Source organism: Mustela lutreola, chromosome 2, assembly GCF_030435805.1.
Source record: "Mustela lutreola isolate mMusLut2 chromosome 2, mMusLut2.pri, whole genome shotgun sequence".
In the NCBI taxonomy this organism is placed as follows: domain Eukaryota; kingdom Metazoa; phylum Chordata; class Mammalia; order Carnivora; family Mustelidae; genus Mustela; species Mustela lutreola.
The window spans coordinates 97,083,192-97,110,140 of record NC_081291.1 but is presented as its reverse complement, the minus strand read 5'-3'; the positions used below and the strand labels follow the sequence as shown (position 1 = coordinate 97,110,140).

At 38.9% G+C, this 26,949-nt stretch overlaps 1 protein-coding gene across 7 annotated transcripts in view; it reads right to left on the bottom strand.

The window, feature by feature from the left end:
- Positions 1–26,949, bottom strand: part of PPP2R3A (protein phosphatase 2 regulatory subunit B''alpha) — a 195,928-nt gene that overhangs the window by 79,602 nt on the left and 89,377 nt on the right. For all 7 annotated transcript variants that reach the window (XR_009350901.1, XM_059162676.1, XM_059162677.1 and 4 more), the window contains 2 exons: positions 25,197–25,300; positions 18,062–18,164 (listed from right to left, as the gene is read on the bottom strand). Coding sequence is in view for 6 of the 7 variants with exons in the window: in XM_059162676.1 (XP_059018659.1) it covers positions 18,062–18,164; positions 25,197–25,300 (207 nt within the window). In the remaining variant the exon portion in view is untranslated. The remainder of the gene's footprint in view (positions 1–18,061; positions 18,165–25,196; positions 25,301–26,949) is intronic.

Sequence of the window (26,949 nt, the reverse complement as noted above, 5' to 3'; positions counted from 1 at the left end):
GAGTAGAGGTACATCTTTAACTTATTACAATCTATTTTCAAGTGGTATTATACCACTTCATGGATAATATGTGAACCACACAATTGTATATTTCCCATTTTTCTTCTCCTGGACTTTAAGCTATTGTCAAATTGACTTTAAGCTAACTTTATTTTTTTTTTTTTATTTTTTTTTTTTAAAGATTTTATTTTTATTTATTTATTTGTCAGAGAGAGAGGTAGAGTGAGCACAAGCACAAGCAGACAGAGTGGCAGGCAGAGTCAGAGGGAGAAGCAGGCTCCTTGCAGAGCAAGGAGCCCGATGTGGGACTCGATCCCAGGACGCTGGGATCATGACCTGAGCTGAAGGCAGCTGCTTAACCAACTGAGCCACCCAGGCATCCCTTTAAGCTAACTTTAACTTAGGCATATGTTATAATCACCACAAAACACTGGTACGTTTTGCTTAAATCATTATCTTTTAAAGATATCTGAATAATAAGAAATCATATACATTTATCCATTTAGTTACCATTCCTGGAGATTTTCTTTCCTTTATGTAAATTTGTATTTCCATCTGGCATTATTTTCTTCCTTGACTGAACAACTTCCCCCCAACCCAAATACATTTCTTATACTGCATTTCTGATGGTGATGAATTCTTTCAGCTTTGCTATGTCCAAAAAATTCTTTAACTCACTTCCATTTTTAAAAGATATTTTCACTGGGTATGGTGCTCTAAGTCGATAGCTATTTCTTTGAGTATTTTAAAGATGTTGCTCCAATGTTTCTGACTTGGACTGTTTCCAACATGAAATCTACTTTTATCTTCACCTTTGTTCTACTTTATGAAATGTGACTATTTTCTCTGGCTGCTATTCAAATGTTCTCTTTATTACTGGTTTTGAACTACTTTATTGTGATGTGACTTGGTATAGTTTTCTTTGCTTTTCTTGTGCTTTGGGTTTCTTGATTATCTTGGATTTGAGTTTATAGTTTTTAACAAATATAGAAAATCTGGGGCTATTATATCTTCAAATAATTTTTCTATTCCCCTGCAATGCAATTCCAGTACTAGCTATCCAGAATCGGTACTGATTTCACAGGTTAGGGGCACAGTCCTTCACAAGACTTCTCTCACTATTAACTACACCATCCACACTTCTGGCCAACTGACTATACAGTTGGGGGTTTCCACTACCCCCTTAGGTTGAACAAGTTGCCTAAGTGACCCAAAGAAATGAGGCAAATACGACATTATGGTTACTATTCTATTATAAATGATACAAATCAGGACCAGCTAAACAAGAGATGCAGAGGGAAAACTCTGAGAAGGTCTGAGACACGGAGCTTCCTATTCTCAGGGCATGGAACCCTTCCAGCCCATCATTGTGCTTCAGTGTCCAGAGTTTTTATTGGGTTTCATTAGGTAGGCATGCTTGATTAAATCATTGTCCATATGACTGAACTCCATTTCTAGGTTCCATCCCCAGGTTGATATCACCTGGCTGAAAGACCTAACTTCTAATCACATAGTTGGCCTTTTTGACATAGCAAGTACTATCCAGGGACCGACCATTAATGAGTCACCTCATTACTAAAAATTGGGGGCATGGTCCCAGGAGCCCACCGTGAAAAACAAAGATGTTCTTATCATTTGGTAAGTTCTAAGTATTTAGCAGCTTTGTCCTAGGAACTCGGGACAAAGACCTGACAAATTCTTTATTTGAAATCCCCCCACCTCTCCCATGTATAAGTATGTTAGTTTGCTTAAAGTTATGTCCCACAGCTCAGGGATGCTCTTTTCATTTTTCTTTTCTTTGTGTCTCCATTTCTCATTTTGGATAGTTTCTAGTCTATGCTTCAAATTCACTAATCATTTCACTTGCAATGTTTAATCTACTGTTAATCCATTCTGGTGTATTTTGTAGCCCAGACACCTTAGTTTTCATCTCTACAAGTTCAGTTTTGGTTTTTTAAAATATATATCTTCATGTCTTAACTTTTTGGGTAGATGGAATTCAGTTATGATAGGTGTTTTAATGTACTTGTCTAATTCCAACAGCTGGGTCAGTTTCAACTGATTTTTTTCACCACATTACCTATTGTATTTTTCTGCTTCTTTGCATGCCTGATGGCATCAACCATTATAAATTTCACCTGGTTGAATGCCGGATATATATATATTTTTAAAGATTTTATTTATTTATTTGACAGGCAGAGATTACAAGTAGGCTGAGAGGCAGGCAGAGAGAAAGGAGGAAGCAGGCTCCCTGCTGAGCAGAGAGCCTGATGCGGGGCTCGATCCCAGGACCCTGGGATCATGACCTGAGCCGAAGGCAGAGGCTTTAACCCACTGAGCCACCCAGGCGCCCCTGAATGCCGGATATTTTTATATTCTTATAAATATTCCCAAACTTTGTTCTGGAATGCTGTTAAGTCACTTTAAAATCCTTTTATTCTTGTAGCTCTTGCTTTCTAAATTGGTTAGGCAGGACCTAGCAATGCTTAATTTAGGGCTAATTATTCTTCATTAATGAAGCAAGACTCCAAAGTCCTGTATATTATGAGGTTTCCAGTCTGGCTGGTAGAGACCAATACTATCCCTGGCCCTGTGTGACTGCTCCCTCTAATCATGGATAGCACTTTCTTTAGCTTTAGTTACTTTCTCCACATACATCTTCTGATCAGTATTCTACTGAATACTTGTGGAGGAGTTCTAAAGAGGTCTGGAGCTTTCTCGCTGGTGCTCTGCTCCTAGCCACCCTGATCCTCTAGCTCTCACCTCTGTTTCCTAAAATCAGGGAGTCTGACGGACTCTGCCTGGAGTCCCGCTTCCCAGACTGTGGCTTGGAAACTCTCAAGGCAGTAAGTTGAAACAACCATAAGGTTTAACCTTGTTTGCTTCTGTCTGTCAGCAATCACTATCTTTTGTTGCTAGATATCCAGTATCTTGAAAACCACTGTTTTGTACTTCTTACCTGATTTTTTTAAATTGAAGCATAGCTGACATATATTATTATATTATATATTAGTTTCAGGTGTACAGCAGTGATTCAACATTTATATACATTACAAATGATCACAGTAACTGGAAGTTAGTATCTCTTAATCCCCTTCACCTATTTTGCCAATCTCCCCAACCACCTCCCCTCTGGCAACCACCAGTTTGTTCACTATGTGTGTTTGTTTTGTTTTTTAGATTCCACATATAAGTGAAATGATACATACTTTTTTTTTTTCATCTGACATTTCACTCTCTAGGTCCATATGTGTTGTTGCAAATGGCAAGATTCCATTACTTTTTATGGCTGAGTAATACTCAATTGTAATACTCAATACTCATATATATCACTTACATATACCACATCTTATCTACTCATTCATCTACTGATGGACACTAGGTTACTTCTATATGTTGGCTATTGTAAATAACGCTGCAGTGATCATAGGAATGCATGTGTCTTTTCGAATTAGAGTTTTCATTTTCTTTGGAAAAATACCCAGAAGGGGATCATATGGTATTCTATTTCTATTTTTATGGTATTTCTATTTTTCATTTTTTAAGGAAACTCCATACTGTTTTCCATGATGGCTACACCAAATACACTTACCAATTTACCACCAATAGTGCCCAGGGTTCTGTTTTCTCCATATCCTTGTCAACACTTGCTATTTCTTATTTTTTTGGTACTAGCCATTCTGACAGGTGTGAGGTGATATTATGGTTTTAATTTGCATTTTCCTAATTAATGATGTTGAGCATCTTTTCATGTTGCCTGTTGGTATGTTTTCTTCAGAAAAATGTCTATTCAGGTTCTCTGCCCATTCTTTTAAAAGATTTTATTTATTTATTTAAGAGAGAGACAGCAGGCATGAGAGAGAGAACACGAGCGGGGGGAGGGGCAGAGGGAGAAACCAACTCCCTGACAAGCAGAGAGCCTGATGCGGGGCTCGATCCCAGGACTTTGGGATCATGACCTGAGCCAAAGGAAGGCTTAACCAACTGAATCACCTGTGCCCCCCCATTTTTTATTTAATTAATTTATTTGACAAAAAGAGTGAGAGAGCACAAGCAGGGGGAGCAGCAGTGGGAGAGAGAAGCAGGCTTCCTGCTGAGCAGGGAACCTGATGTGGTACTCGATCCTGGGACACTGAGATCATGACCTGAGTCAAAGGCAACTGCTTAACTGACTGAGCCACCCAGGTGCCCGCCCCTCATTTTTTTAAAATGGGTGTTGAGTTGTAGGAGTTCTTTATATATTCTGAATATTAACCTTCTATTGGACATATCATTGCATAAATCTTCTCCTATAAAGTAGGTTGCCTTTTCATTTTGTTGATGGTTTTCTTCACAGTGTGAACCTTTTTAGTTTGATATAGTCCCAACTGTTTCTGCATTTGTTGCCCCTGCTTGAGGAGACAAACCCAAAAAAATATTGCTATGATTTATGTCTAAGCGTTTACTGCTTATGTTTTCTTTTAGGAGTTTTATAGTCTCATGACTTACATTTAGGTTTTTATTCCATTTGGGGTTTATTTTTATAGATGGTATAAGATAGTAGTCTAATTTCATTCTTTTGCATGTAGCAAAACTTCTTAATTTCATTGGTTTTCTTCTATTTTTTTAATCTCTATTTCACTTATTTCCACTCTTATCTTTACTATTTCTTCCTTCTACTAACTTTGCTTTTTGTTCTTTTTTCTAGTTTCTTTAGGTGTAAGGTTAGAATGTTTATTTTTCTAGTTTCTTAGGACAGGCCTATATCATAAACTTACATCTTAGAACTGCTTTTGCCCTGTCCAACAGATTTCTGAATGCTGTGTTTCCATTTTCATTTGTCTTAAGGTATTTTTAAACTTACTCTTTGATATCCTCATTGACTCGTTGTTTAGTAGCACATTGTTTAGCCTTAATGTGTTTGTGTTTTTTAAGTCTACATGTGTCTTTAGGTCTGAAGTGAGTCTACTGTGGACTGCAGAAAGATGGGTCTTATAATTTTTTCTTGTAGTTGATTTCTAGTTTCATACCACTGTGGTTGGAAAAAATGCTTGCTATGATTTCAGTCTTCCTAAATTTACCGAGACTTGTTTTGTGGCCTAACATGATCTATCCTGAAGAATGTTCCATGTGTAATTGAAAAGAATATGTATTCTGCTGTCTTCTAATGGAATGTGCTGTGTCTATCTGCTTAAGTCCATCTGGTCTAATGTGTTATTGCTTCCTGATTTTCTATCTGCATGATCTATCCACTGATGTAAGTGGGGTATTAAAATTCCCTACTATTTTTAAGAGAAACTGGAGCAAGAAAGGAAGATGGCAGTGGAGTAGGAGGATCCTAGGCTTGTCTTGTCCCATGAACACAATTAGATAACTACTAAATCATCCTAAATACCCCAGAAATTGACCTGAGGACTGGCATCCACAACTGAAAGGAGAGAAGAGGCCACATCGAAGATGGTAGGAAGCGCAGAGACATAGTTTAGGGGAGAAGCAGATTGCAGGTGCTGCAGAGGGAAGGGAGCCATGGTTGCAGAGAAGGGTGAGAGAGAGAGGAGTACAAGGGAGAACACAGAAGGAGAATGTTTCCTCAAACTCACTGGCTTAGAAGATCAGAGGGGTTAAATTCTGTGAGTTCTTAGAACAGTGGGAGTCAAACCCTGGAGTTTTAAAGGCCAGAGGGCTTGGCTGGGATAGAGGCCAATTGAGAATGTGCTACTCCTAAGACAAGGCAGGCAAACAACCTGGGGGTTGACAGCATAGAAACAGTGATCTGAAGAACACCTGGGTCACACACCGGGGAGATGATTCACTCTTCTCACACCATGTACCTGAGAGGCAGTATTCACAGAGACAACTCTTCAGGAACAAAGGACCTGGCTGGTACCATTTTCCTTCCCCGCCCCTCCGCATAACACATAGCCACTTGTGGGAATCAGGAAAGTGCTAATACTGGCTGCCTAACTTGTTTACATCAAGCCTCACTCCCCTTTGCTCTGGTGGGACTGCCCCCTTGATCAACTTGCCTCAGTTCAGCACATCGCCGCACCCCTCACCCCCACCAAGAAGAACTCTGTCCACACATCTGACCAGAGTTCTACAGAGCCTTAGTTCTGGTGGAGTTGGTATCAGATCTCATTGCAAAAGCAGACCAGAGCACACCTAGTTAAAACTCACCACATTCAGGCCAGGGACCAAACACTGCCCACAGAAGGCAAAGAGAACCTCTACAGGCAACTGGCCTGAAGGATAGAGCAGCCAAAACACAACAGCCGAGCAAACGCAGCACATGCTGGAAATACTCCCTGAAGTGCCAGGCCCTAGGCATTACATGACCTCTTCTTCATAAGGCCATTACTTTCAGGAGCAAGATAAATAACTGGCATCTGACTGTTGATCTTAGCTCTAGCCTTGATCTCAGAGTCGTGAGTTCAAGGTTCATGTGGAGCCTCCTAAAAAAAAAGTCTTAAAGGTAGTAAAACAAAAGAAGTCCTTAACTTACCAGAGAAAATCCATAAAGTTCACTGGAGATTTCTCAACAGAAACTTGGCAAGCCAGAAGAGAATAGCATGATATACTCAAGGTGCTGAATAGGAAAAATCTGCATCTAAGAATACTCTATTCAGCAAAGCTATTATTCTGGATAGATGGAGAGATAAAGAGTTTCCCAGACAAACAAAAACAAAAGGAGTTTGTGACCACTAAACCAGCTCTGCAAGAAATATTAAAGGTAACCCTTTGAGTGGGGAATAAAGACCAAAAGTGACAAAGACTAGAAAGGAACAGAGAAAACCTCCAGAAACACTGTCTTTACAAGTAATACAATGGTGCTAAATTCTTACCTATCAATTACTCTGAATGCAAATGGACTAAATGCAACAATCAAAATACAAGGGTGTTAGAATGGATAAAAAAACAAGACCCATCTATATGCTGCCTATGAGAGGCTCATTTTAGACTAAAACACCTCCAGATTGAAAATGAGGGGATGGAGAAAGTTTTATCACCCAAATGGAAATCAAAAGAAAGCTGGAGCAGCCATATTTATATCAGACAAACTAGATTTTAAACCAAAGACTGTAACAAGAGATAAAGAAAGGCACTACATTATAATAAAGGGGTCTACTGAAAAACAAGATCTAACAAATGTAAATGTTTATGCCCCCAACTTGGGAACAATCATATATATAAGACAGTTAATAACAAACATAAAAGGAACTCATTGTTAATAACAGAATAATAGTAGGGGATTTTAATACCCCACTTACGTCAATGGACAGATCAACTAAGCAGAAAATTAACAAAGAAACAATGGCTTTGAATGACACACTGGACCAGATGGACTTAACAGATATATTCAGAACATTCCATCCTAGAGCAGCAGAATACACATTCTTTTCAAGGGCAAATAGGACATTCTCCAGAACAGATCACATGCTAGGTTACAAATCAGGCGTCAGCAAGTACAAAAAGACATCTGAGATCATACCACGCATATTTCCCAATCACATTGCTACGAAACTTGAAGTTAATCAAAAGAAAAAATTTGGAAAGACCACAAACACACAGAGATTAAAGAACATCTTACTAAAGAATGAACGGGTCAACTAGAAATTAAAAAAAAAAAAAAATACATGAAACAAATGAAAATGAAAACACGAAGTCCAAAACCTTTGGAGTGCAGCAAAAGGGGTAATAAGAGGGAAGTATACAGCAATACAGGCCTACCTCAAGAAGGAAGAAAAATCTCAAATACAAAACCTAACCCTATACCTAAAGGGCCTAGAAAAAGAACAACAAATGAAGCTTAAAGTTAGCAGAAGAAGGGAAAAATAAAGATTAGAGCAGAAATAAATGATATAGAAACAAAACCCCCAACAGAATAGATTAGTGAAACCAGGAGCTGGTTCTTTGAAAAAGTTGATAAAATTGATAACTCCCTTATATAGACTTATCAAAAAGAAGAAGAGAAAGGACCAAAATAAATAAAGTAAGAGAGGAGAAATAACAACCAACAGCACAGAAATACAATTATAAAAGAATAATATGAAAAATTGTATGCCAACAAATTGGGCAATCTGGAAGACATGGATAAATTTCTAGAAACATACGAACTACCAAAACTGAAACAGGAAGAAAAAGAATACTAGAATAGACTGATAACCAGCAAAGAAATGGGATCAGTAATAAAAAATCTCTATGTCCAGGGTCAGATGGCTTCACAGGTGAATTCTACCAAATATTTAAAAAGAGTTAATAATACCTATTCGTCTCAAACTATTAAAAAAAATAAACTTGAAATGGATAAAAGACCTCAATGTGAGACAGGAACCATCAGAATCATAGAGGAGAACATAGGCAGTAACTGCTTTGCTATCAGCCACAGCAACTTCTTTCAAGATATGTCTCCAAAGGCAAAGGAAACAAAAGCGAAAATGAACTTTTGGGACTTCATCAAGATCAAAAGCTTCTGCACAGTAGAGGAAACAGACAACAAAACAAAGAGGCAACCCACGGAATGGGAGAAGCTATTTGCAAATGACAGTACAGACAAAGGCTGATATCCAGGATCTATAAAGAACGTCTCAAACTCAACACACACGAAACAGACAATCATGTCAAATAATGGGCAGAAGATATGAACAGACACTTCTCCAATGATGACATACAAATGGCTATCAGACACATGAAAAAATGTTCATCATCACTAGCCATCAGGGAGATTCAAATTAAAACCACATTGAGAAACCATCTTACACCAGTTAGAATGGCCAAAATTAGCAAGACAGGAAACAATGTGTGTTGGAGAGGGGGAACCCTCTTACACTGTTGGTGGGAATGCAAGTTGGTGCAGACACTTTGAAGAACAGTGTGGAGATTCCTTAAGAAATTAAAAATAGAGCTTCCCTATGACCCTGCAATTGCACTAATGGGTATTTACCCAAAGATACAGATGTAGTGAAAAGAAGGGCCATCTGTACCCCAATGTTCATAGCAGCAATGGCCACGGTCACCAAACTGTAGAAAGAACCAAGATGCCCTTCAATAGACGAATGGATAAGGAAGATGTGGTCCATATATACTATGGAGTATTATGCCTCTAACAGAAAAAATGAATACCCAACTTTTATATCAACCTGGATGGGACTGGAAGAGATTCAGCTGAGTGAAATAAGTCAAGCAGAGGGAGTCAATTATCATAAGGTTTCACTTATTTGTGGAGCATAACAAATAACATGGAGGACATAGGGAGACGGAAAGGAGAAGGGAGTTGAGGGAAATTGGAAGGGGAGATGGGCCATGAGAGACTATGGACTCTGAAAACAATCTGAGGGTTTTGAAAGGGCAGGGGGTGGGAGTTTGGGTGAGCCAGGTGGTGGGTATTATGGAGGGCACGTATTGCATGGAACACTGGGTGTGGTGCATAAACAATGAATTCTGTTATGCTGAAGAAAAATTAAAAAAAAAAAAAGAAAGAAAGAAAGAAATGAAAGGAAAACTTCCAAACTCATTCTACAAGGTCAGCATTACCCTGATTCTAAAACCAGACAGAGACCCCAATAAAAAAGAGAACAATATCCCTGATGAATACAGATGCAAAATTTTTCACCAAAATACTACCCAAAGGATTATTCACCAGGACCAAGATGGATTTATTCCAGGGTTGTTAGGGTGATTCAATATTTACAAATCAATCAACATGATATACCACATTAATAAAAGAAAGGAGAAGAACCATATGATCCTCTCAATAAATGTAGAAAAACATTTGACAAAGTATAGTATCCATTTTTTTAAAAGATTTTATTTATTTATTTGACAGACAGAGATCACAAGTAGGCAGAGAGGCAGGCAGAGTGAGGGAGGAAAGCAGGCTTCCTGCTGAGCAGAGAGCCCGATGCGGGACTCGATCCCAGGATCCTGAGATCATTACCTGAGCTGAAGGCAGAGGCTTAACCCACTGAGCCACCCAGGTGCCCCAGCATCCATTTCTGATTAAAAACCCTCAACAAATAGAAATAGAGGGAACATACATCAACATAATCAAGGCCACATATGAAAAGCCCACAGCTAGTAACATCTTCAATGGGGAAAAACTGAGAGCTTTTCCTTTATAGTCAGGAATAAGAAAGGATGTCTATTTTTATCACTGTTATTTAACACAGTACTAAAAGTCCTAGCCACAGCACTCAGACAACAAAAAGAAGTAAAAGGCATCCAAACTGGCAAGGAAGAAGTCAAACTTTCACTATTTGCAGATGACATGATACTCTATGAGGAAAACCCAAAAGACTCCCCCCAAAAATGGCTAGAATGGAAACATGAATTCAGGAAAGCTGCGGGATACAAAATCAACACACAGAGCTGTGTTGCATTTCTATGTATTGCCAATAATGAAGCAACAAAAAGAGATATAAAAAAAACCAATCCCATTTATAATTGTACCAAAAACCATAAGATACCTATGAATAAACCTAACTAAAGAGGTAAAAGATCTGTACCCTGGAAACTATAAAACATTGATGAAAGAAATTGAAGAGGACTCAAAGAAATGGAAAGATGTTCCATGCTCATGGATTGCCAGAGCAAATATTGTTAAAATGTCTATACTACCCAAAGCAATCTACACATTTAATGCAATCTGTATCAAAATACCAACAGAATTTTCCACAGAGCTAGAAACAAACAATCCTAAAATTTGTATGAAACCACAAAAGACCCCCAATAGCTAAAGCAATCTAACAAGAAAAGAAAGCTGGAGGCATCACAATTTCAGACTTCAAGTCATATTACAAAGCTGTAGTATGGTACTGGCACAAAAACAGGCAAATAGATCAGTGGAACAGAACAGAATATCCAGAAATGAACCCCAACTATATGGCCAATTAATCTTCAACAAAGCAGGAGAGGATATCTAAATGGAAAAGAGACAGTCTCTTCAACAAATTGTGCTGGGAAAACTGGACAGCAACATGCAGAAGAATGAAACTGGATCACTTTCTTACTCCATACACATATGTAAGTAAAAAATGGATGAAAGGCCTAAATGTGAGACAGGAAACCATCAAAATCCTAGAGAAGAACACAGGCAGTAATCTTTCTGACATAAACTGTAGCAACTTCTTTTTTTTTATTTTTTATTTTTATTTATTTGACAGACAGAGATCATAAGTAGGCAGAGAGGCAAGCAGGCAGAGAGAGGGCGGGAAGCAGGCTCCCCGATGAGCAGAGAGCCTGATGCAGGGCTCAATCCCAGGACCCTGAGATCATGACGAGAGTCAAAGGCAGAAGCTTTAACCCACTGAGCCACCTTGGAGCCCTGAAAGGTTTTATTTATTTATTTGACAGAGAGAGAGAGAGAGACATCACAAGTAGGCAGAGAGGCAGGCAGAGAGGAGGGGAAAGCAGGTTCCCTGCTGAGTAGAGAGCCCGATGTAAGGCTCGATCCCAGGACCCTGAGACCATGACCTGAGCCGAAGGCAGAGGCTTAACCCACTGAGCCACCCAGGCGGCCCCCCGCAACTTCTTATTATATATGTCTCCTGAGGCAATGGAAACAAAAGTGAAAATGAACTACTGGGACTTCATAAGATTAAAAGCTTCTGCACAGGGGCGCTTGGGTGGCTCAGTGGGTTAAAGCTTCTGTCTTCGGCGCAGGTCATGATCCCAGCATCCTGGCTTCGAGCCCCGCATTGGGCTCTTTTAACCAACTAACCCACTCAGGCACCCCTACTTACTGCCATTCTATTAACTGTTTTCCGTTTTGTTGTTGTTGTTGCTGTTGTTGTAATTCTTTGTTCTTCTTGTCTTGCTATCTTCCCTTGTTATTGGATAACTTTCAAGTTTATGGTCTTAAGTCCTAACACATTCTAAAAGCACTACATTTTAGTCTATCCACCCCCATGTTTTAAATGTATTTGATGTTGTATTTTACAACTTTTTATTTTGTGTATCACTTAACTAATCATTGTATATATAGCTGATTTTACTACTTGTCTTTTAGCCTTCATACTAGCTTTGTAAGTGGTTTCTTTGTTAAGTGGTTGCTTTGTAAGTGGTAGCTTTTTAAGTGGTTACTGTATGTTTACTTTTACCAGTGAGATTTTTTCTTTCATAATTTTCTTCCAGTTATGGCATTCTCCTCTCTCCCCCCAGTCCCCACTCCAAGAGGTCTTTTGAATAATTCTTGTAAGGCTGGTTTAGTAATGATAAACTTCTTCAACTTTTACTTGTCTGGGAAACTTTCTCTCTCCTTCAATTCTGAAATATCCTTGCTAGGTAAAGTACTCTTGGTTGTGTTCTTTTTTCTTTTCTTTTCTTGTAGCACTTAAAATATATCATGCCACTCACTTCTGGCCTGCAAAATTTTTGCAGAAAAATCAGCTCATAGTGTTATGGGTGTTCCCTTGTTAGGTAACTAGCAGCTTTTCCCGATTCTCTTTATCTCTAATTTTTGACACTTTAATTATTATGTGACTTGTGTGGACCTCATCTCTGTGGTTTCTGGACCTAGATGTCTGTTTTCTCCCCCATGTTAAAGCAGCATTCAGTTATTATTTCTTCAACTATGTTTTCTGCTACTTTCTCCTTCTTATCCTTCTAGGACCCCTCTAATGCAAATGCTGGTATGGCTGATGTTATCTAAGAGCTCCCTTAAGCTATACTCATTTACAATTTTTCATTCTGCTGTTTAGCTTGAATGATTTCTACTACCCTGTTTTGCAGATGATCGATCTATTCTTCTGCATCCTCTAAAGTTGCTGATTCCCTCTCGTGTGTTTTTCATTTATTGTTCTTCAGCTGATTGGTTCTTTTTAACATTTTCTATCTCCTGTTGAAGTTTTCATTGTCTCATTCATTTCTTCTTTATAGTTCAGTAAGCATTTTTATGACCATTATTTTGAACTCCCTATTAGTTAGATTGTTCTGGTTCTTTTTCTGAGGTTCTTTTCTGTCTCGTTCCTTCATTCCTAGCTCCTCATTTTGTCTCACTCTATTTGTTTCTATGTTTTAGGTAAATTGGCTACATCTGGTCATGAAGGAGTGGCCTTATGTAGAAAGCATCCTCTGGGGCCCGGAAGTGAAATCTCCCTTAATCACCAGAACCAGGCTCTCCAGGGGGTACTGCTTGTAGGTTGTATGTTCCCTCCTTTTGTGGCTGGGTCACCACTGCTGTGGGCCCCTATACAGGAGTAGTTTTTGGAAAGTAAGTGTCCAGGTTTAAGGCTACCCATTAGGTGTGGTGTAGTAGAAACTGCTTTGGATGTGGGCAGCAGGCCTAGCCTAGGGTGCCTACTGGGTGTGGCACAGTGGGAACCATTTTGGAGGGGACCTGCTGGGGCAGGTTTGCAAGGCAACACCGGAATGGGGTGAGTGGTGCTAGCAAGGATGATGGAGAGTGTCAGGATTGGCACCTACTACACTGGGCCAGCTAGGCAGGAGGGCAAGAAAAATGGATCTTGCCAGTGCTTCCATTCCTGGAGAAAGTTCCTACTTTCTTATTGGTCCAACATCATGTCCCTTGGGCTTCAAAGAAGAACTGAAGTTAACTGGGCTTTTTTTTCTTTCTCTCCATCAATTGTAATCATGCCATATTTCAGTTTGCTTCCAGCTTAGATCATGAATTTTTTTTTTTAAAGATTTTATTTATTTATTTGATAAACAGAGATCACAAATAGGCAGAGAGGCAGGCAGAGAGAAAGGAAGAAGCAGGCTCCCTGCTGAGCAGAGAGCCTGATGTGGGGCTTGATCCCAGGACCCTGGGATCATGACCTGAGCTGAAGGCAGAGGCTTTAACCCACTGAGCCACCCAGGTGCCCCTAGATTGTGACTGTTTTATACAGGTTTATTTTTTTCAATTTTCTTGGAGTTTTGAATTGCTTTTTTAAAACTTGTTTATATAGAGAATGCTGTGCTACAAGCATACCTTCCAGTTTCCCTGTTTCCAAATATGATAGTACTGCATAGAATAGTTTCATCCCTCCCTCTTCCCCTTTATGGAGAACTTCTTCCCAGAGAAATCCATCGCCTTTTCTATTCCGGACTGGCTGCCCTTCTGTTGCCACTTGAGGTCTTCCCTTCACTGATTCTCTGGATTGAATCCACTGTTCCATGGATTTTATGTGTTCCTCTTTCTTGGTTTACTTAATTTTTTGGGAAGATTTATTTATTTTAGAGAGCAAGAAGGAGAGATGGAGAGAGCAGGTGCACGAGCATGCATGTGTGGGGAAGGGGCAGAGGGAGACAGGAGAAAGAATCCCAAGCAGACTCCATGCTGAGCATTGAGTCTGATTTGGGGCTCAATCCCACAACCTTGAGATCATGATGTGAGCCTAAACCAAGAGTCAGGCATTAGCCTACTGTGCCACCAAGGTGCCCCTTGGTTTACTTAATTGGATACAATATCTATTCAAGTAATTCTTTAGAAAATAGGGAGATAAACTTACTGAGCCTTTAAATGCCTTTATTCTAATCTCATATCTGACTAATAGCTTGGCAGGATACAGGAAATCTGATTTCAAATCCCTAACTCCTAGAGTTACTAACGAGAATCCAATATCACTCCAATTTTTGTTCTTATTAAAGGGACCTGGTTTTTCTCTCTGGAAGCTTTTAGTATCTTGTTTTCATCAGCATTTTTCTAAAATTTTTTGATAACATGTTTGTGTATGTTTCTTTCTTTTACTCATTGTACTTTCAATCAAAAGAGCTGTATTCTATATTATTTCTTTAATTCTGTGGGCAGGACTGGAGGGAGCAGGAGAGTCTGGTGTAGGAATGTTAAATTCTATTTTTTAAAAAGACTTTATTTATTTATTTGGGAGAGAGAGTGAGTGTATGAGCAGGGGCAGGGGAGAGGGAGAAGCATACTCCCTGCTGAGCAGGGAGCCTGATGTAGGGCTTGATCCCAGGACCTCAAGGTCATGACCTGAGCGGAAGATAGATCCTTAACCAACTGAGCCACCCAGGCACCCCTCAAATTATATTTTTTACTATATGCTGGTTATACAGGCATGTTCCCAAGGAAGGAAACAGGGATCCCAAAGAATCCTACCAAGTTCTAGCTCTTTGTACCCATCTTATCATCCCAGTCTCTTGAATTCTCCCCGTTCTGTATTATTTCTGTGATGATTTCCTTCTCTCCCTCCTTTCTTCTCTAGACTCATTAGTTGTCGAAATTCTTGAATTAGTTCTCTGTTTCCTCCTTCCCTCCTTCTCCCTCTCTGGCTTTTCTCTCCCTTCCTGTGAGATGTCCTAAACTTTAGTTTCCAGGACTTATGAAAAAATTTCAGATTTTGGTACTTACATTTAAAAATTTTTTAAAAGTAGGCTCCACACTAGGTGTGGAGCTCAATGTGGGGCTTAAACTCACAATCCTGGAGATCAAGAGTAGGATGCTTAACCAACAACTAAGCCACCCAGGACTCCCCTACATTTTAAAATTCTAACAGCTCTTTCTGGTATTAGCTTTCTGTTTTCATAATATTCTATTCTTATTTTATATAATCCATCTGAATATAATAATTATTATTTACAAAGACAATTTTTAGAACAATTTTTAAAGAAAAATTGGTAAGACTGTATAGAGCTCCTATATGCCCTACATTACATTAGCATCTGTTATAGTTAATAAATAAATACTGACATATTATTATTATTATTACTATTATGAGAGACCATACTTTATTAACTTAGTTTTTGCCTAATATCTTTTCTCTGTTCCAGGATTCTACCCAGGACCTCATATTCCATTTAGTTGTCACATCTCCTTAGGTTCCTTTTGGCTCTACCAATTTTGCAAACTTTCCTTTTTTCTGATGACCTTGATAGTTCTGAGGACTACTAGTCAGGTACTATCTAGGATATTTCTCTACTGGAATTTGTCTTAGCATGCTTTATTTTTTGTTACTTTGTTTAGGCTTGTGAGTAAATGCCAGTATGCACTTTACTTTTGGGAATTAAGTAGGAAGTCAACTGTTTCCATTGTTTTATATACCAAACGTCAAAGAATCCTCATTTCTAATACTTCCCATTAGAACTGCCAACACTAACTTTACAGCTGCTCTAGGATCCTGCTAAGAGAATAGAGAAGAGTATCTCATTTCTCTACTGTAGTCCATACATAGCCCCTCATTCTGGGCTGTGGTTTCCTTAGTCTGTTTCTACTTTCTGGCTTTCAGAAATTGGTAATCACTTGACATTAATTTTTTTTCCATTCTTCTCTACCATTCCATTCATGTGTTAATTCCCTTTAAATTTCTATATTTTCACTTTAGAGGAGTTTGGTACAGAATGGGAGGAGAATGTATCTATTCAGTCTGTCAGCTTTTACTTGATGACTCCATAAATCTACTTGTTAAAGAAAAATAAAATTCCTCCTATATAAAGGAAGTATAAATGTTTACTGACTCATAATTCTAGTTTTGTTATTGTTTGCAATTCTTTTTTTAAATTTTTTTTAATTAAAGATTTTATTTACTTATTTGACACACACAGAGAGAGATCCACAAGTAGGCAGAGAAGCAGGCAGAGAGAGAGGGGGAGGCAGGCTCTCTGCTGAGCAGAGAGCCCGATGCGGGGCTCCATCCCAGGACCCTGAGATCATGACCTGAACCAAAGGCAGAGGCCCAACCCTCTGAGCCACCCAGGTGCCCCTGTAATTCTTTTGATATGGATTTAATTTATATTCCTGTCTGTGATTTTATTAAAGCTTCTAATAAAACTCAGTCAGGAGTAGGGTCCCCAGAGGAAAAAGAATTTACCCATATGAACCATTCATGAAGGGACTATGTCATGAGCAGGTGAAGGGAAAACACAAGGGAATAGTGAGCACCAAGAACAAGCAAGAGAGGATACTCTTACAATCTCCAGAGAAAGAGGGACAGGCAGGGAATAGCATTATGGCAGTGAGGTAGGTAGGCACTCAAACTATGGAGAAGAGGCCATCCCTCAGAAGCTGTAGTATACAGATATAGTTGCTGTGCTGAAGTGGATTAGGGAAAAAATATACTGGCCAGACTCAGCCAGAAGCTAGCCAGGGATGGGGACCCAAAAGATGCAGTTTGTAGGAGTCAGAGCAGGGCCAGAATGGATTGAGGGGTAAAGGTAAAGGGTGGATAGAGAACTGTTATTAAAATCTAATGTTTTCAAACAGACATTTTACCAAAGGGACATACAGATGGCCAAAAGACACATGAAAAGATGTTCAACATCATCAATCATCAGGGAAATGCTAGTAAAACCTAAGTGAGATACGGTCTCACACCTGTCAGAATGGCTAAAATAAAAAAGATAAGCATAACAAATGTTGGTGAGGATGCAGAGAAAAGGGAACCTTCATGCCTTATTGGTGGGAATGCAAACTGGTGCAGCCACTGTGGAAAACAGTATGGAGGTTCCTCAAAAAGTTAAAAACAGAACTACCATAGGATACAGTAATTCCACTGCTAGGTATTTACCCAAAGAAAACAAAAACACTAATTCAAAAAGGTATATGCAGCATTATTTACAATAGCCAAATTATGGAAGCAGCCCCAGTGTTCATGAATAGATGAATGGATAAAAAAGAGATGGTATAGGGGCGCCTGGGTGGCTCAGTGGGTTAAGCCGCTGCCTTCGGCTCGGGTCGTGATCCCAGGGTCCTGGGATCGAGCCCCACATCGGGCTCTCTGCTCAGCAGGGAGCCTGCTTCCCTCTCTCTCTCTGCCTGCCTCTCCATCTACTTGTGGTTTCTCTCTGTCAAATAAATAAATAAAATCTTTAAAAAAAAAAAAAAAAAAAAAAAAAAAAAAAAAGAGATGGTATATATAAACAAAGGAATATTATTCAGCCATAAAAAGAATGAATGACTGAGTAGTGCCCCCTCTTCTGCTTCAGTGGGACTAGCCCTGTTTTATGATTTCTGTGTTAATTTTCATTAAACAAAATGATTTTGTTCCTAAAACAACCTTGAAAACGACTATGCTAGAAATTTGACCCTAGATTTGTAGATCTCGACTGATGTATCTTACAGTGGAAAAAATTTTAAAAACCTCTGAAACTCTAAAAATAAAACCCATTCTTAGAAGGAAATGAAAATTACCTGAAGTAAAGGGATAAAATCCTCCTGCTCTAGAGAGTTGGAGCTGGGCTTTGCTAGAAGACAGATAAACTTGGAGGCATCATCATGATGGTCATTCAGCAACCTATAAAAGAGACAATTGTTTAGGAAGGTGGCTACTGTGAAAAATATCTACAATATCAACAGTTGATAATTTCAGCCTCACCGGAAGGCCATTTAGATCCAGAATCAGGTTCTCTCTTTTCAATGATTTTTTAAAAAGGGAATTTTTCCATGCTCTTAATTTTGTCAAAGGGACACCTTCGTAAAAGCTTAACAAAATGGCTTATTATTTTTGTAAAATGCTTCTGGGGCTGATACCACAGAGTCAACTGAATTCAGGTAAAAATACACTTGAGGGAGAATGCCTATTCAGGTTTGGCACAGGACATCCAGACCCAGAACTCCAGAGCTACCCACCAGCTAGCCAGGAAGAATTCATCAGCTGGACTACTATGAACCACATAAAGCAAAAACGTCTGTCTGTCCGGGTTGGCAGACATATTCAAGGCCAACCAGATAGGGGGCTTTTGAAATTAGATTTTGAAGGACCAGGCTGAAAAAAAAAGAATGAATGCTCTTTTAAGTCTTTAAGCTTTAAGAATTCCTCATGTCCAGCTAATTACTGGACATTTCCACTTAGTAACTATACTCTGATAAAGTCAAAATAGCGATTGCTTCTTGGCCTTTTGGCTAACATCAAGTGTAGCAAAGTCAAAATATTGAAATCAAAATTATTTTAAAATATATTTTTAAATTTTTTATAAACATATAATGTATTGTTAGCCCCAGGGGTACAGGTCTATGAATCACCAGGTTTACACACTTCACATCACCCACCATAGCACATATCCTCCCCAATGTCCATAACCCACCAACCTCTTCCTACCCCCCCACCCCCAGCAACCCTCAGTTTGTTTTATGAGATTAAGAGTCTCTTATGGTCAAAACCAAATTTAAAATCTTCCTTTCAAAGTCAGTCCTTTTCATGGACATGGATTTTTGTTAAAGGTGGTACCATCCCGAGTTATCTGCGTTTGAAATTTTGAGTCATTTTAAACCCATTTCTCTTCCTTATTTTCTCCACATCCCATTAGTCTCCACATTTTCTTGATTTTTTTCTTTACTCACGTATTGAAAGCTAATTGTGTGCCACATACTATGTCTGGAGCTTACAGTCTAGCGAGAGTGCTACACTAATAAGATGATACTACTATGTGACAGCCACGACAGAAATAAGCATGGGTGTCACTGAAGGCCACAGGAGGTCAGTGAGATTCCCAAAAAGGGGAAGCAGGAAAGAAGGGTGCTGTGAGTTGAGAGGGTTGCATGGACAAATCCCTGGTGTGAGAGTGCATGGAATATTTTGGTACTTACAAATGCGGTGATGGTAAGAAAAGGGGACGTGAGCATGTAGGATTGGATACTGGAGGTCCTTTTATGGTAGGTCAGGGAGCCTGGACTTTAGCCTACTCCACAGAAAAATTTTAACTTGGACAGTGACAAGACCAGATGTGCTTTTCAGAAATATCAAGCAAGAATCCAACTAACCTAAGCACAGATAGTGGCCATGGGAGATGAAGAGAAAGGGTTGGAATGGAAAGGACATGGTAATTGATGGGTGTGGAGGAGTAAAAGGAAGGGAAAAGTCCATGATGACTCCCAGGTTTCTAGCTTGGATCTCTAAGTGCTTGGAATACAAGACTGGAATATATGAGTCCTTAGGAATATTTCCTCAAAATGTTTTATTGAACCCATTCACTCTTTTCTATTTCTAGTGTACCTTTAAGTCAGGGATCTTACTACTTCATGCTGACACTGACAGAAGGGAAAAGGGTCAAAATAGAGTTCAGTGTTCATCCAACCTTAAAACATAGACAATTCATTACAATACATCTTTTGATTATACAATTTCCCTTTTCAAAAATGTTCACTAGCTCTCTACCACTTATATGAGTAAGCCTAAATGCCTAAGTTGAACATTTGAGGCCTTCTGTAATTAGGTGGCAGCCTGCCTACCTACCTATCTTACCATTTTGCAAAAGGAAACTTCCATTCCAGGCAGCTGGCCTGATCTACTCTTCTCTGAGTAAGTCATGTACATTCTTGCCTCTCTGCCATTTCTCATGCGATTCTGCTCTCTTAGAATACCACCGTCTCCCTAATAAATCCACCTCTTCAAAAAGCCTTATCTCAGAACTATATTCTTTACTGATCTTTGTACTGTTTAATTTATGTGTATTATATATACCACTGTACTGTTAGTTTTCTTTTGTTTTTCTGGCACCTAAAGGGCAGACACAGTTATAAATAGGTCTTTTCTTCCTTAGCGCCCAGCACAGTGGCTTTCATACAGAGGATTCTCAAAAAATGTTTGTTATTTAACATATATATATACTTAAACTGACTTCATTTGTGATTATTAAAGCTACAGTATAATTTGTGTATTAATTCTCCTTATCATTCTTGAACATACTCAAGGCCCCTAGAATTAAATACATATACATTTCAAAAAAAGATTAGTATGTAATAAGTGCTGGAAAATGATCAGAATAAAACAGTGGGGATTTTTGGAAAGGAGCACTTTTATAAAGAAAGGATGGCACAGGGGCGCCTGGGTGGCTCAGTGGGTTAAGCCGCTGCCTTCGGCTCAGGTCATGATCTCAGGGTCCTGGGATCGAGTCCCGCATCGGGCTCTCTGCTCAGCGGGGAGCCTGCTTCCTCCTCTCTCTCTCTGCCTGCCTCTCTGCCTACTTGTGATCTCCCTCTGTCAAATAAATAAATAAAATCTTTAAAAAAAAAAAAAAAAAAAGAAAGGATGGCACAGATGAGAGATACTCAGAAGAAAAAGGCAAATCAAGAATAGCTCTTTCCTATCAGAAGCATTAAGAAAGAAAGAAAAGGTGAATTATGATTTTCAGCCAATGATAGTGGCTGGTGAACTCTATATGGAAGAGAAAAAGAGAAAAATAAAAGCTGTGAAAGCTGAAGAAGGTAAACATAGCTATTCTAAACTGTTATCTTCCAAAGCTCTTAAAACAAAATATTGTTTTGTCAATAGACAAATGAAATGCTAACATTAAAATACAAGAGAAAATAAAGCATAAAAAAGCTGGAAAATATTACTGTTTGAGAGGAGTTCTGCCACAAAGCTGGTAATCTAGGAACTCAAAAAGGCTGTGGACCTATGTCTTACCCCCCCTCCCCAAAATATCCAGACTGCAAGAAAATAGATGTCAGAGTGTAGACAGGAAACAGGCAATGGGGCAGGGGAATGAGGGAGAGCAGGGGCAGGGGAATAAGAGCCTAAGAGGTTTGTCTTCAAACGATTAGGGAGAGGGCTAGGGAGCCTCCACCCCATGAGCACTGGGATAGCAGGGAAATTATTTCTTGTTATTTGGTGACTTTTACCTTTGACTTTACTTTTCAAGATTACATAGAGCCTATTATTGGAGCAAATCAGTTTGTGTATATATATACCAATATGTTTAATTCTGTGTTCATCTGCCAGTCATTTTTCATATTTGAAAATTTAATGTACTATACTTGTGCCCAAGTCATTTTATGCAAAGTTTAAAATTTATTTAAAAATTGCAAAAATAACACTATCTTCTTCAAGGTCAATATGATAACTCAAACCATCATGCCTATGAGTTGCTTCGTCTCCCCAAATAGCCATACTAGGGTCTACTTTAAAGCACCCTTACTTTTATTTTATTTTTTAATTTATTATTTTTTGAAGATTTCATTCGCTTATTTGACACAGACAGAGAGAGTGAGAGAGAGAGTACAAGCAGGGGGAGCAGCAGACACAGGGAGAGGGAAAAGCAGGCTCCCTGCTGAATAGGGAGCCTAATGTGGGACTCGATCCCAGGACCCTGAGATTATGACCTAAGCGGAAGGCAGACATTTAACCAATTGAGCCACCCAGGTGCCCCATAAAGCACCCTTGCTTTTGAAAGGCATTTTAAAAACCAAGAAACAGACTCTTAACTATAGAGAACAAACTGATGGTTACCAGAGGGGAGCTGGGTGGAAGTTGGGTGAAATGGGTGATGGCGATTAAGGAGTGTACTTGTTTTGATGAGCACAGGCCATCATATGGAAGTGTTGAATCACTATGTTGTATACCTGAAACTAATATTACAGTGTCTGTTAACTAACTGGAATTGAAATAAAAATTAAACTAAACTAAAAAAGACATCTCAAGAGCATAGAAAGGAGCTCCCACGAGAGGGCGCTCCAACCATTATAGAATGGGGCCATAAGCTAAAGCTTCAATATAGATAACATACACACTTAACTATTCATAGAAATTTTTTCCAAATGAGAAAAAAGACAGGGACAGTTGCCCATGCTATATGACTTCATAAGCAGTTTCCTGTAGTTACCTAAAATGAAGACTTGTGCTTCATGTCTTTTTTCCCCTTTCGCCTTTTGCAGAAATATCTTTTCCCGAGAGATAAAATTAAATGATCCATCTCAATAAAAGAACACAGCTGTTGTGGTGGCTGCTGCTGCTCTACCCAGCAAAGCAAATGTCCACCCTAAGTCAGTGACTTACGTACTAAAGACACCCCCCTCCCCAGCCTGTTATTCTAATATTATGCCATTTAGCTGCAGGTACATCAAGTTGATTAACAGTTTTCCTTTGCTATAGTCAGCCTCAGGCTCACAAATGTAGGGTCCTAGAATATTCAAAATAAGTTAAAATATAAGTAGTTATAGTCTTCTTTCTGGGTTTAATCCCTTATAGAACAAGACTACTTTCTTTTTTTCAATCTCCCAGCTTGTTCAAAGTTTTCTCTTAAACAACTGTTGAGAATTCTAACTCACTTCTTGCTGCTTGAAATTCTGATCTCAATGGCTAAAGACACCTCTGACAAGAGCTGTGCTGTATCTCTATTGTTTCTTCCCCTGGTTCATTCTCGAGCTAAGGCCTTTTCATGGCCTGACACTTATTGGGGTTAAAGAAGCTAGTGGAATAAAAGTTAGAACATGTATACATTTCAAGTTCTTGAATTCTGCTACTCTTACATGGTAATTTAAAATAACAGTAATAATTAATAATAGATAATTGGACCACTCAACTGAAGTCTTGACTTTATGGGTGGGAAAAGGAGAGGGAATCCAAAATGACTTCTTTACTGTTCAGGCCCTAGGCTCTATTTTCTTCCTGTAGGTTCTAGGCTATCAGAAATACCAGTGATAAATACCCTAAGGGCAAATGTCAGTTCTTCTGCTGGTTCATTCCTATTAGTTAGTGTTTACATTATTTCTAGCCTCTAAAGAATTCCCTTACTTTTATGACTACTTATTTACACACATTTTTAAAAAGGCATTTCTTAGATTTTAACCAGCAGTTTTCTATTTGCTATAGAAGAGGTGGAATGGTGATCACAGCACTGACTTTGAAGTATCATCTAGATGGTGTAAGAGGAATGATTCTCCTAGGGTCCTTTCAGTTCTTGGTATTCAGATAACTTAGAACTACAACTTAGAACTTACAACTCAGAACTTGTAACAAAATCACTAAAATTTACCTGGTAAACGTGAAGCATTTTAACTTTTAGCTTTGGTGCATCATGAACTGGTAAAAGTTCTATATACTCTGATCACTGTAGTTCTAATATAATGCAAGAAGAATTTGGTGAACTCAACTTGCTGACAGATTTTAAAAAATAAGAACAAATTTATTAATCACCAACTACGTTCTCAAGCATTATACTACTAAAGGCTTTTATTTATTTATTTTTAAAGATTTTATTTATTTGTCAGAGAGCAAGAGTGAGAGAGGGAATGAGCATAAGCAGGGGGAGCTGTGGGCAGGAGAAGCAGGCTCCCTGCTGGGCAGGGAGCCCAATGCAGGACTCAATCCCAGACCATGGGATCATGACCTGAGCCGAAGACAAACACTTAACTGACTGAGTCACCCAGGTATCCTACTACTAAGGGCTTTTAGGTAGCAAGTATGCTGAAGTCTACTGTTATATGTTGATTTTAAATAATAATGATGATGACAATGATGATAACAGGTGAAGAGCATTTCCCAACAGTTTACTAGGAAGGGTAGTTAGCCCAAAAAAGGTGAGGAGAACACATGTAAAAAAGGCTGGTCAGTTGACAGAGGTAGGAGGGCAAGCTGTGACATTCTCTTACAATGTATAAGTATTATCAAGAAATCACTTATAAAGAAGAAAGGGAGAAAAAAGAAAAGAAGTAGTTCAAAAAACTCATCAGAGGTAAAATAGGTAAAGGGGATTAAGATATACTTATGGGGATGCCCATGTGGCTCAGTTGTTTAAGTGGTAAAGCGGCTACATTCGGCTCAGGTCATAATCCCATGGTCCTGGAATGGAGCTCAAAGTCAGTTTCCTGCTTAGCTGGAAGTCTGTTTTTCCCTCTCCCTCTGCCCCTTGCCCCCACATCCCCTGCTCATGCTCTCTCTCACTCTCTCGAATAAATAAATAAATAAATCTTTAAAAAAAAAAAGGAGTATACTTATGATAAGCACTGAGTAATGTATAGAATTGCTGAATCACTATATTGTACACATGAAACTAATATAACACTGTAGGTAATTATACTGGAATTAAAAAAAGGGGGTAACCTTGTCAGGATATATTTATTTGTTTCTTAACTGGAGTTTCAAAGAGTGATGATTAAAATCTACTAGAATTCAGTTACTTTTGATAAATCAACTAGATATATTTTAATGTGGATCATGAGGATGAAAGCTGTACTTCTCACATGACACAGGTGGTCTGCTCCCCTTAAAGGAGAGTCTTTACTTTAAGTCACTGTTACCAAGTCAAATCCTAAGACCCAAATTTAACAAGCAAACTTAGAAACTTTCAAAGAGTTACTAGAAAGGCATCTTTGAAGATCTCTTTTACTGATTAGACTTGTAAGATAAAGACCATGGAAAAAATTTCTGTGTGGTTATAAACAGTTTGTGAATCACTGAATTTTACTTATTCAAATAAAGGATAAAAGGAAATTAATAAATGAGTAAAATAAGTGACCTTAATAAAGTACATTGTGAAAACCAGACAATTCTTTGCCTCGCCCCGTAGTGACTTTCCTCATATACCTACTTACTTTCTCATATACTTACTTTCTCCACAAGGCAATGAATGACTGTGCTGATACAAATCCTGTCCTCTCTCCCCCGGCAGCCCTAAACATGGGGGCTTTCCAATAGAGAGGACAGCCACAGAGCTGCAAATAAAACACAAATACAGTGTAAGTCAAGGGGCGGTGAAAAGGTGACAGAGCCAAACAATGGGCCCTTGTGGCTTTTACCCTTCGTGCCACAGTGGACAGAGGGCCCCTGAAGGCGCAAAACTGGGGCAGAGGCAGATATATAAGCCATGGTAGACTCGGAGAGAAAGAGGGCCAACAATGAAGGAAAGGGAAATCCATTTACCTTTTCTCCAAGTTCATTTATGTGATGTGTCTTTTCCTTTCCTGATAGTTAAAGCAACCAGTCTCCCTTCCTACCACTTGGTTGGTCACTTGGTGCTAGTACACTCTCCCACCCATCTCTTCTCTGATTATTATGTTATTAAGCTCCAGGGTCAGGGAGAACTGTAAAAGCCTAGACTGTTTAAGAAAATAGCTATCAACCTAAATGGTTACAATGCAGATATAAGGTTAGAGATAAAAATCAAAATGCTAATCATTTATTTATATATTAGAAACTACCACAAATGGCTACATATTATAAAAGCCTTAGGAGGAACTGGGAATGATTATAAAACTACAATATACAACTACAATACTCTAAAAAGTATTTTTTTTCCTTTAATAAAAAACTCTTTTTCAATTGATTATACTCTCACAAGAAAAAGTTCTTACCAAATTTACCTGCTTTCTCCCTAGAGGGAAAAATTCTTTCGAGTAATAACAGTATCTAATAGTAGAGAAAGTCTCCAAATGTTCCCAATTCTCTCTCCCAATATGCATGTTAAACATATTCCCAAATTTGGAACCTTTGAAGGAATTGTATCTTGTCATAAAAGGTATAGACACAGGATCCTACAAAGGGAAGCTTTTCCTTTGGAGACTGACTGGATGTGAATCTATACTAGGTTCTGGTGACCCTGCTCCTGGTGTGAGGGCTCAGTGCATGGGGAATCCCACAGAAGCATGAGGACTACCTGGTCTGAGATTATGAATCTGAGTTATGCTGAGAGAACAGCCAAAGGCTGCTGGATTCACTCTGGAGATGAGGATATGGATGGTGAGATTCGAGCAGAAGGAGGTAAGTACTGGGCAGAAATAATAGCTAGTCCTGCCGGGCCACTAAATCATGTTAGGCAAACAGGGTGGAATTTAAGATTTCTTAAGTCCAGAGGTCAAATACCTCCACTGAGGTCAAGAATGAGGGAAAGGTGTTGCTTAGCAACCAAATGGATTTTGTTTATTGTGTAAATTATGATTGCCTAAGTACAAAGCTCACAATTAGTATACTTTGGGTGGTAAACTGTCAACTCCACTTTCCAATCTCAATCTTCCCTTTCTTGCAGAATGGTAGTCTGCCAAGAAAATGCTCTTAGTTAGATGTGACAGGCAATTGGCAACTGCTAAGAAAGCTTAAAACAATAATCTATATTGTAGAGGTGGGAATGCAGAGCCCCAAACAGAGAAAGTAAGTACAGGGAGAGATTGGAACTGGCTTGCCAAAGTGCTTGAAATTCCCATCAGTATAGTTACTCATGGATTTTTCTGAATTGGAAGACTCAGGAATCTTCCAGCTCAACCTTGGGAAGTGGTCACCATGCCTTAGCTAAAACACTACCAGGGACTGAGTGTTTATATAACTTTCATTCCCTTGGATTATAGTCTTTTTCTCCAGAAAACTGTTA